Source organism: Erpetoichthys calabaricus, chromosome 1, assembly GCF_900747795.2.
Source record: "Erpetoichthys calabaricus chromosome 1, fErpCal1.3, whole genome shotgun sequence".
NCBI lineage: Eukaryota > Metazoa > Chordata > Cladistia > Polypteriformes > Polypteridae > Erpetoichthys > Erpetoichthys calabaricus.
The window spans coordinates 56,773,562-56,786,050 of record NC_041394.2 but is presented as its reverse complement, the minus strand read 5'-3'; the positions used below and the strand labels follow the sequence as shown (position 1 = coordinate 56,786,050).

At 36.6% G+C, this 12,489-nt stretch overlaps 1 protein-coding gene across 1 annotated transcript in view; it reads left to right on the top strand.

The window, feature by feature from the left end:
- Positions 1 to 1,542: 1,542 nt before the first annotated feature.
- snx15 (sorting nexin 15) overlaps positions 1,543 to 12,489 on the top strand; it is a 41,719-nt gene continuing 30,772 nt past the window's right edge. Inside the window, exons 1-2 of the mRNA XM_028800075.2 lie at positions 1,543 to 1,716; positions 11,275 to 11,310. Of these exons, the coding sequence (XP_028655908.1) occupies positions 1,615 to 1,716; positions 11,275 to 11,310 (138 nt within the window). The 5' untranslated portion in view covers positions 1,543 to 1,614. The remainder of the gene's footprint in view (positions 1,717 to 11,274; positions 11,311 to 12,489) is intronic.

Sequence of the window (12,489 nt, the reverse complement as noted above, 5' to 3'; positions counted from 1 at the left end):
ATGCTTGTAATAAGTAAGGAATACTGTGAGCTCTTTTCTGTATTGTGCACTATGAATTTTTTATTGAGCTATCTCAACAAATAGCAGCATACAAACTGATGTATTCGCATGACCTAAAAAAAAAAATATTATTAATTTGATGTTCAATTATTCTTAATTCAAAAAATATTTGATTCATGATCACAATTCAAAGAAAAATTAGTTGCCTAGTTTAATATTTAATGATTCTTGTCACTGCATAAAATAAACTGAAAATGAACATTTACATATATGGAACATCTTTTTTGTATATTTATATTTATAGATATTTTATACTGAGAGTGCTGAACATACTGTAGTAATTACCATTAATAGTTATTCCCACACCAGTCATTCAAATTAATATAATGTACAAGCACCAGGAGACAAATGAGAGTAAATCAAAAAGTGCAGTGTTTTTCTGTCAGCATATTTTTGGATTACATAAACATTCTTTAACATCTTATTGTTAGAAGTGCACTTTTTTGTTTTTAATAAAATATTAAAATTATTAATATTTTTTGCAAAATGCTGCAATAGCAATTTGCTATATTTTGAACTTGCTTTATGTCTGGTTGAACTTGAGAATATGTAATATAATAATGAAGACCTTTAATTATATTTAAAATTAAGGATGTGTCAACACTGTATACAGGCATGACTACCCACATTATGAACTTGAATGGATATGCTCTTTTTGGAAAATGTTGCCAGTTCATTATTTTATGATGTCTCTCCATCTATTTTATAAGTCGCTCATCCAGTTCAGGGTTCCCTATCCTGGCAGCACTTGGAGTAAGGCTGGAGTTAACATTAGAGTGTGTCAGAACGCGCTCATGTCCACACTAAGCCAATTTAAAACTTGCCAGTTGGAGCAGGGAAAACTAGGAGAATATCCTGAAAAAGCCAGGCTGACACAGGGAGAACATGGATACTTTATATTGGCAGAGTTTAGGACATATATCTCTATGCAGTACTCTGAAGATGTGAGACATCAGTGAACCTTGCCATTCAAGTTCTTCACAGAAGCCTTATCCTTTTGAATGGAGTCTGTATGGTGTCTCAACTTCGTACTGTTGCCTCACAGTTTCAGTAGATTCCGTGTGACTAATAGTGTGATCACTGTGCAGAGTCTGCAAATTGTATCGGTGTCTGCTGTGTTTTCCTCACCATCATCTTAAAAAAAAAAAAAAAAAAAAAAAATATGGATAAATTTATAGTCTGTCATGCTGACAGGTTAAAGTTAAAACAGCAGGCAAATTAATCTGAGTGTACCTTGCGATTAGTTAGTGTCCTCTGCAAGAACAAGGTGTTAGTTCCGCAGGATTGTGATTTATGCAGGTTCAGAAGAAGGGTGGGTGGATATTTAGGAACAAATTAACATGCTACTTTAAGGCGCAAATAAACTACGTTAAGATTAATTTACTACCAGTTCCCTAGCTAGTGCGAAAATGTCACGAGTGTGAAATTTTAAGACGGTCCCTTATTCTTCGAAAGAGGCGTGGTTTAGTGTGCGTGCCTACTTAAAGATGAGGAAATGAAAGCCGTAAACACTGGAGAGTTCTCTATGGTATTCTTAATAATAATTGAAAAAATATGTCAAGGAAATTAAAAAAAGAAGACTATCATCGACTGTACACCGTGACAGATACAAGAACTCATGAAAAGGGTTTTACGGAATATAAGGTGACAGCTCGGGTAAGTGTTCAGAAGTAAGTAGGTAATTTTACTGCATCGAGGATACTTAAATGAAGTATTGCCGCCTTGTAGTTCCTTTTGTTTTTGTATATAGTGGTGAAGTTTTATAAGCCTTTGAATATTCCATCTTTTACCCTTTCCTTGTCAATATAATGCATGAGTTTGTATGTTAGTAAATAAATCCGATCATTTTTACAAAGGTCGACATCGGCGATTGGTGGTTAAATCGTAGTACAACAGATATTTTTACAAAAGCGTTGTCTTTTGTTATGACACATAAGTCATGATTGCTGTTTCAGTAACGGGTTTAGGTGCACTGTACGTGTAGACAATGCAGTTTGGTGATCTCGCTTCTGCTCTGGATTATCGACTGCTCAGTGTTCTCTATAAATAAGAGTAAACTGGTAGATTAACATCCTATTCAATTGCTGCATCACTCCAGGGATTTGCTTGGTAATTGAATTTGGCAGCGCATAATTTTGTTTCTACGATGATTTTATTTAACCTGTTTCTTTTGAAAAGGTAAAGCAAATATAATTTGAAAGAAAGATATTCAGGTTACTTTGAACTTTTAGGAGTAAAAGGTGTCTGGAGCCTTGTCATCACTCTTAAGGTTGTATATCTGCCCTTGAGCGCTACTGATAGATTAGAACACCCTTGCATTTTGTAGTGATCAAAATTAGTAACTGAAATTGGAAGCTGTTTTTAAGAAGAAAGTAGATTGTCTTGGAGAGTATGTTTTTAATTCTGTGAACCGTTTAAAAGGCAAAATGGGTACCGGAGCATCAAAACCAAATACTAAAATATGTATTATAGCCTTTACATTTTTTGGTTGATTGGCTTCATTTCAGCACACATGTAATCCTTAAAATATATCTAAACAAGTATATACTGTCGAGATATTCTGGCATCCCTTTGTGAGTTTGTTTCTGCCTTGCACACAATGCAATCTGGATAGGCTCTTCCCCCAGGATGTTTTTAAAATTGGGGTGACTGGTTATTAACATTTACATCTTGTAACACACAAATGTTCATTTTTCCAATCAATTAATTAGGAAAAACAGAACCCTAGAGGCATGGTTTAAAGATGTATTCCAGAATTAGAGGTAGTACTCATGTAAGCATCATATTTCTTAATTTACGGCTGTTATTTTATTTAAGGTTCGTCTCCAACAACTTAGCATCTTCAGATTCACCAGTGTGTAAATCACTTAACCTTCCTGTCAAATCACAATAAAACTGTTGATGACTGCACTCTGCCAGAAAGATTTCATTTGGATTTTGATTAGAAACTCCTGCTGGGCCACCCAAGGATGCTTACTTTCCATTTATTTTTATTTAACAACTCAAATGGTATCTTGTTTTATGTTTGGGATTATGATGGTGTTCAAATGGCAAACCTCCATCTTAAATACAACTTTCTTTCATATTCTTAGGATTTCTTTAAATGTCCATGTTTTGCTCATGTCAATTTTCCTTCAGTTTCACCAGTTGCCTTAATTTTTTACTGACAAACACCAAAGTAACAGACTTCCACTAAAGGCTATGTCAAATTAAGTGACTTTTCCAGCGATTTTCATTCATAACCTTCTTTTTTATAATCTTAGCAAGTTGGAGACAGTGGGCTCCCATGAAGCTGGCTGTCTGAAGTGACGTATCCAATGACAATCTCCAGTAAAATGAAACCATTTTGATTTTGTCTTTAGTCATAGGGATGTGCTGTGTGTGCATGGGAGCTGACGACCAATGAATTTTTATCCGGAAGTAAAAATGCATTTAATGTAGCAATGAGGAATAAGGAATACAGATGTTTTTCACCTCACAAACAGAAGAGAAGCTCAACTGCCTGATGTCTCGTGTTTTACGGAATGGGGGGATTGCAGCTGAACTTGTGTAACTATTAACACTTCATACATCCCCAGCTCCATCAGGCAGCATGCTATTGGCTATTAGGAAAATGCGTGAGCATGGCTATGCCGGCAAGTTGTCATTCCATCAGTAAATGTGATGAAGGCTGCAATTTTTCAGTTATTTAAATTGGCATGGTCCATCAATGAGATCAGCAGCTGCGGTTGGCCAATCTGGCATAGAAGTCTCATTATGTGACATTGACTTGAGCTCCATAGTAATGGTGGTGGTCTCTGCATGATGTGCTGTATTGAGTTTTTGGCAGATGCAGCCTGCCCCATTTACTGCAAGTCAGAAGATTAATTTTTTTGCCTAATTTAAAAGTTTTTTTTTGTTTTTTTTCTTCCCAACATATCACCTTTCTATTTCGTATACTTCTACTTAAATCTTGTCACCTAATTATCTGAATTTCATTGAAATCTTTGTGTGTCTGCCTTCTTTCATCATTTTGTCCCAAATGTCTTTTAAAAGCTCATCATTGACTCTGACCTTTTTAGTTTTAAAATTTTCAAAAACGGCTGGCGTCATTCTGAAGTAATCTTTAATGATAGTTAAATACAGGTGGAAGCTATTTGACTTATTCTGTATTTAGAAAGCAAATGACTAGAGCAGTGCTGATTTACAGTTGTATTATTTTGGAGTATGTAGACAAACTCAATGCTTTTTTTCATTTAAATTTTCTGTTATATGGATTTAATACTTATTTATCAGGCAAGGTTTTCACACTTGTGTCACAAAATCTGAATGTTCAGAAGTAGTCTGTATTTTTTTTTCTTACTTCAGAAACAAAACTAACAAAACGCAACCTTATCAAGTGAAAAGAACATAGCAAGCACAATCCATCCATCCATTTTCCAACCCGCTGAATCCGAACACAGGGTCACGGGGGGTCTGCTGGAGCCAATCCCAGCCAACACCGGGCACAAGGCAGGAAACAATCCTGGGCAGGGTGCCAACCCACCGCAGGACACACACAAACACACCCACACACCAAGCACACACTAGGGCCAATTTAGAATCGCCAATCCACCTAACCTGCATGTCTTTGGACTGTGGGAGGAAACCGGAGCGCCCGGAGGAAACCCACGCAGACACGGGGAGAACATGCAAACTCCACGCAGGGAGGACCTGGGAATCGAACCCAGGTCCCCAGATCTCCCAACTGCGAGGCAGCAGCGCTACCCACTGCGCCACCGTGCCGCCCTAGCAAGCACAATAGTATGTTTAAAATATCCTCCATGAAAATTCGCGCTCGGCTCTCACCCAATGAAGAGAGCTACACAACTAGAGAGCTCTGTCTAAAAAAAGTTCTTTATATAAACTCTAAGCAAATGAAATGAAACGGTTCAGCACAGGCACTGTTTGTATACTGTGGAATTACATGTATGAGCTCTTGCAAAGTTCTGTAATTTTGAACTCCTAAAGAGAAACTGAATCTTTTTCTGGTTTTAGAGGATATAGAAGATTGGGTTCCCTCTGAGATATAGAAGGTGGATTGGGATTCTTTACCCACTGTTCTGTATAGATTGACAAAAGAGTAGAAAGAAATTTGACAAATGAGAGGAGATCATTCAGGCCATCAAGCTTGTTTGTTTCACTAATCCCGACATGCACTTTAGAAGAGATCATCTACCAGAAGCTAAGCATGTTTGGGCCCAACCAGTACTTGGATGGGAGAACAGCCAGAAAAAGCTTGGGTTGCTGCTCGAAGAAGTGTGGGCGAGGCCAGCAGGAGGTGTTTACCCTGTGGTCTGAATGTGAATCCCAGCGACGGGAACACTGTTTGCTGTAAAAGTGGTACTGTCTTTCAAATGAGAAAAACCGAGGTCCTGACTCTCTGTGGTCATAAAAAATCCCTGGGCATCTTTTGTAAAGAGCAAGGTGTATCCTGAAGTCCTGGTTAAATTGCCCACCCCAGCCTAGTCATTCTGGCCCCTTAATCATTCCCTGTCTCTAAATGACTAGTTCTCTCTCACACCTTTACCAACTAACAGAAAATGTGTGCACAGATTGGCAACTGTTGCAACATCTTCTTGGATGCTGTCCATTGATTGTGGATGAAGAATTATTAGTATTATTAAGCTGTTTGATATCTCATTCAGATAGTTCTTAAATGTTGTTAAGGATTCTGCTTCAATTACAATGTGAATGTCACCAAAATTATGTTTATAATAAGGGTGATCTTCAAAAAGTAACTAGTTATAAATAATGAGGGATATGAGCCCACTGCACTGTAAAAAACTGAATTTTCATTATTTAGTGTTGAGAGTGTTATAGAGTTGTTAGAGTAATCTTGAGATTCTCATTGCAGCCTGTGGAGATTATTACAGTCTTGCACTGAAGGGTTTGTTTAGTAGTTGTGAGCCTTCAAATTGCTGTTAACAATGATGAAAAAGATGGTGCAAACATCAAAAAAAAATCTACCGAGTACATAAATCTCATTTTTATGGTGATATTCACATCAGGCTAAATTCCTGCATGGCAAGTCATTTAATTGTAGGGCATTCACACACACTGCCAGAGATCACAAGACGCCTGCTGAACAAGGAGTCAGTGTTGTAAACATTGTTTACAGAGTGCCAGCGTATTAATTGAGTTGGCATGCACAGACTTTTTGATCTCTCTATTCATTTTTTTAATCCTCTTCAAATTCTTTTTTGTGTTTTTTATTGTTTCTTGTGGCATAGATTTGAAGACCCTTCTGCCCATTTGTAATGTTCATGGAATTGTGTTCTTTTAATACATTGCCAAATCCTGTTTCTTACAGTTCTTGTGTAGACCACCTAATTGGCGTTTTGACTGCTATTTGGGTGGCTTACTTGGTGGGAGACATGTCATCTAATTTAATCCTTGAAACGAGTACATTTTTTAAAAATTGTTTTAGTAATTATCATGGAATGACTGACTTAGGAATTTTGACAGCAGCCAACCTGGCATACAGCCAGCTGCTGAAAATATAACTAGTAAAAGACGTAGAAGTGCAGAACTCCGTTCCCTTCCAAATAAAGCGCCTTTAACTCCTCTTAGCAAATTCCCAGGTTTTTCCAGGCCAGTTGAGATGGAGGGAGAGAGGGGTACAGGACTTTCTGTAGTAGGCCATACCTAATACACTTCCAATGGGAGATGCCCACTAAATTTTCTCATTTAATTGTAATCCTACCTTAATTAGGTCCTCTAAAGCAACAGTTATATTCCAAGCTACTACTATTGTCAAGGGGCTCACTGTTTCATAGAGAATGAATTCTACAACCCTTCAGAAACTATGGCTTTTAGCCAGTGCTACTAAACATCTCATTGATTTAGGCATTGCAGTATGTCTTTTATGACCATGTACTATATAAGGTTGAAGCAATAAATTAATAAACAAATTGTTCATCTGAAAGCCTTACATTTTACATGACCACAACTATCTGGTACTAATGTCATTGCACCAACATTTTAGTCAGTCACATGACTTCTTCATTCTGTCATCTGTAAAAGCCTCTCATCCATCCATCCGCCCATCCATTTTCCAAACCCGATAATCTAGGGCAGAGTCGTGGTGCAGCTGAAGCCTGTCCCAACAAGTATCGGCCCAAGTAGGCAAACTCCTCCACTTCATCCAAGTCATGGACTTTTATTTGGAATTGCTTATTCTTACCCTGACCACGTTATGCTTGTTTTTGAATCAGTCCAACAGTGTAATATGATATGTGTACAGCCAAGCAACCTTACTCTGATCACCATATTAGATACTTTGCAAGCTTAAACTATATCCTAATATCCTTTTCAGGAAAGTCGTAAGCGTGGTTTTAAATGCATCTGTGCTAATACCAAAAATGGTCTTTAAATACACACATAATAGCAAGCAGGTCCACAGATTTTTTTTTTTTTAATTGTCATTGCTGTGTGCTGAGAACAAAAGAAACCTTATTAAAAAATGTGGTGATGTCTCATAGAAGAAATAATCTTTGGCAATTTTATCCAAAGTATAACACAGAATTACAACCCTGGTCATGTCCAATTGTATTTAAAATAAAAATTCCCACACAGGACAACCCTTCTTTATGTACAACTTTATTTTTTAATAATACAATCTACACCCCATCCCCAACAGTGATGAAAGACAACAATGATTTGACTTTTATATCTCAGATCTAGAATATATTGGGTTGTTCGCTAAATCTGCCCCAAACATTCCCCCAATTTATGCTGTCTCTCCTACAAGGTGCAAGGCAGGAACAAGACTTAGACAGAATGCCATTTCATCATAGGACACACCGACACAATAGAATTGCTAATTTCCTAATAGTTTAGATTTATCTTTCAAGTTACTGTATATATATTTGAGTAGGGTGGGGAACAAAAAGCAAAATGAAGGTTTTGGAGTGGCCTAGTCAAAACTTGAACCCCATTGAGATGTTGTGACAGGACCTTAAATGAACAGTTCATAGTCAAAAACCCTCCAATTTAGCTGGATTTAAGCAAGTCTGTAAAGAAGAGTGGGCCAAAATTTTTCCACTGTAGTGACAAAGACTGATGTCCTATGACCAGAAGCATTTGAGTGCAGTTGTTCCCACTAAAGGTGGAACAACCAAATATTAACTTTAGAGAGACAGCTACTTTTTCACATGAGTGATACAAGTGTTGGCTTTTTCTATCAATAAATCAAATTATCATTTAAAAACTGTGTTACTCAGGTTGTATTATACTAAATTTGTTTGGAGTTCAGTAACACTTAGAGTAAGCAAAATTAGTGGAAATCAGGAAGAGGCAAATATGTTTTCACTGCACTGTACAATACGATACAGGTACTACACAATCGGTCCAAATTATTTTTTTTTACTGTCCTTGTGAATTATGAGGTAGTTGCCTTTATGAAGGTTCATTGCAGAAGTAGGGGAGAAGATGAGATACCAAAATTAGGAAAAGACCTTGTGGCTCACCAGCTCCGTCTGACACAGAACTGGTCTGGATTAAACATAACTCGGAAAAGTTCCTTCTTAGTTCAACTTCTATATCGAAGGTTATCTTCTAGATGTTCACAGCCCTGGCAAAATCCTAAATGAAGTCTGAACTTGAACATGCTACCTCTTTTTGGTCATGACCTCATGTTGTTGTTGTTGTTTTACTTTCTTACTGACTATATTTATTTCTGTTTCTGTCTTAAAGATCACCTATGAAGGCATGCTTCATAGGGCTGAGTTTCCTCCCAGACTTGTGGCTTGTTCCACATTGCATAAGGTTAAAGTCCATATACTGTAGAAAATTGTGGTATAAGCAATAATAAATTTACACACTATCTGCATTGACTGTACTTTCATATAGTACTGAATGTGTAGTTCATTACAAGGAAGTATGCTTGGCAACATTAGAAGAAAGGCAGCTCTGAGTTTGAGGGTAATAGCATATGAGAGAGGGGAAACATTTGGCAAGTGTTTGAAGGGTGGTGACAGGCAAGTCCACCTCATACTTAGATTTTCTCCTGTAAGGTGGGTTCTTTTCTTGTTTATCCCACCCTTGCTGTAACCCTTACATTTAATATGCTTTTTTTTCTTGGCATTACTTTGGGTTGAAGAACTATTTTGATGGCAATGGCACGGTCCAGCTATACATTTAATTCTTTCACCTGCATATACATGCAACAGAAATCCTAGTCTTTTTTGTTGTTACTTGATATTAACTTCTGGTGCTTTTAAGACACTTCACTTTTTTAAAGTAAATTTTAGAAACGCATAACCTTGCAATATCCATTCCATATAAAGTATGTCTCACACTGTCACTCTTTTAATAGCAGTACATTAGTAGCAGTGCATTACACACACTGAGATGACATAGTCATCCCGAAATAATCAGATTTTTGTTCTTAAATATTACATAATTGGTTTTTATCCTGGACTTCTGAAATGCATTATGGCTGTCATGTGATTTTTATTTTTAAATAAGCTTAAAATCTTATCTGGGAGTGTTCTTATACTTTGTAGCCCCCATATGTAATTAAGAATTCTTTTAGCGTGGAGTCCTTTATGATCTCTTTTTGTACAGTATTAATGGTGGATCACATTGCCAAATAATGAAGGTAACTACTTGCTGCATGCTGTTTAATGCAGTTAAGAGTGTAGATAATGTTTTATTGTCTTCATTAATGACTGTAATTAAATTAATTAACTTTATTAAAGGGGACAAGTATGTGTTTCCTAATTTTCAAGTGGTCAAATTCTTTAACCTACTTGGGAAAGCCTACGCCAGAGTACTGGGACAGGGTGTCTGTCTCCTTGAACAGCAGATCTTGACAGAGAAGATTTTGTCTTGACCATGGACAAGTGAACTAACTTGTTGTCCTTGCACAGATATTTAAAAGTCATATAGCCATTTACTTTGTGGTCTAGGTAGAAACTTATGCCCATTCATCTCTTAGAGGAAGATGCTTCAAGAATATTGAATTCTTGGGCCATTGCTGCATACTGTTCAGTCCTAGTATTTGCATTGTGAGAGTTAGCATTAAGTCAAATTTGTTTAAAGTGGACATTGCCCTGTATCAATGGTGTATCTTGTCTCCTCTTATTTTCATAATTTTCTTGGAAAGGTTATTAAGACATAGGTGTGGTCTGTCCACTTTGGGAACATAATGGGTGTACTTCTGTTTTTTTACATATATAATTATTCTCATCACTTCATCCAGCTGTGATCTGTGATGCAGACTGGAATGGTTGTAGCCGAGTGTGATGTGATTGAGATGAGAATTAGAATTTCCAAATCTGAGGCAACGATCTGCCAGAAAAAAGTGATTTGCTGCCTTCAGGTAATGGGGTGACCAGCTTCCCAAGGTGAAGTTCAAACACCTTGAGATCTTGTTCACAAGTAGAGGCAGATGTGATATTGATCAACAAATCGGTGCAACAGCAGTTTTGTGGATATTCTGACTTGGGTAATGAAGAGGGAGCTCTGACTTTGGACAAATGTTTGATTTGCTGCTCATTCTACTCTCCCATCCTCACTTATTCTCATGAGCTATGAGAAGTTAGAAAAAGTTTGATATTTTGAGTATAAGTGAAATGAGGTTCTGTGAAGGGTTCCTGGGCTCCATCTCCATGATAGGTTGAGGAGCACAGCAATACAGGAGGACCTGCTGCCTCTCCATAGATTGAGAAGAGCTAGTTAAGGTGGTTTGTGCGTGTAGTTAGGATGATCCCAAGCACCTTTCTCAAGAGGCACACAGGGTACAGCCCACTATAAGAAGATCCATGGGCAGATACAAGACACACTTCAGGGATTATACAGTATCTCGGAAGTTGCTGAGGATAGTGTGGCCTGATTGGTCCTGCACAGGATGTTGCTACAACAACCCACATCAGGTGAAGCATACTGAAGATCAAAGAATGAAAATGAATGGCTTTAATTACAAATGCTGCAGTTTTTCTTGATCTGCACTTTATTCATTTTGCTATTATTTTCACCATCCATAATATTTAGTTATCACTTATTACAAGAACACAGTGGAAGACTGAGCAGGCCTGTAGTAACTAAGAAGAGAGTATATAGAATATTATTAATGAATGTCTTAATATTTCTAAATTATTGCAGTACCTTGGACTTTTTTATAACTAAAAACAAGTTGTATGCATACACAAATTAATAGCTTTTTCTTTTTCTTTCTCTTTTTAAATGAAGTTTGTGTCACAGAAAAATCCTGAAGATGTTAAAGAGGTAAGATTTCTGCACATTTACATCTTGCCTTGCAATAAGTTATTTTTGGATTATTCATATTTAGTTTTATATAGTTTTTGTTAACTATTTTAAGCATTCTGTATTGTTTTATAGAAATGTTCCTCAGAAGAATACAGTGTTGTATAGGGTTGTTCAAATGTTGTTATCTTAAAATACATAGATATGAATGATATATTTATTTAAGGTACAACACAATAGGATACTACTGTATTTTTGCATATTTAAGTTATGCAAATTATAGTTTTCCTATTGATTATTGGGCAGAGGTTTGAAACCTCATTTAATGTAAGGCATAGATGAGACTGATTGTTCATCACAAAGAATATAACCTCCTGAGATCTTTTGATAAGGCAATACTTGTGTTGAGTTCATATGTGATGTATTTTTTTTAAATTGTTATTTTATTTACTTAATGGGTATTGCATTTATGTTATTAGTGACAGCATCTGTTGCCCATTCATATTATTCAGGAGGGATCTAACACATAATCATGATTTCCCTTTAAAAGAGAGCAGCATGCATTGCAACATGTCTAATGTTTGTATTAACCTCATAAGAACAAATTATTTCTAGAGTAGTGAGGCACCTTAGTGTTAGGACCTTTTCTTGGCTTAATTTTTTTACACTAGAAGTTTTGGTTGCTATAATATATTTTGAGTCTCGGTTTGTTTGTGTAAGCCTGCTTGTTTTGACCCTGGGCACTTTAGATAATAGTTTTAGACTTAGAGGTGGCAGTCAAAATAAGGAGCTTTGTGGACTTATAAAAGAAGGCTGAGCAAGTCTTCTTCCCATTTACCAATTACATCTTTTAATATTCTTAAGTGATTTTTTTTTTCTTTTCAGTTTTATTTGGTAGTCTGAAACTGGCAATTTTAAGTTTTTGCCTGATTGATTATTAAACCATTCCTGCTAGCGTGCAGCCAGTCTTTATTTTATATAGTACCTTTTAAAAGTCAATTAACACAAAGCAGTTTTTCCTGCAGTATGTTTGTCACTGTGATAAAATTGTTTATCAAACAAAACATTCTGTAGAACATGTTTTCCCCTCTAAAATGTATTATTGTGGTATTCCCTTCTACTTGCATTTTACCAGTGTTTGTCAGGGATAACTGTACTCCTCAGGTCTGTTACCGGGTTGGTTTGCTGTCGCAACTTCAG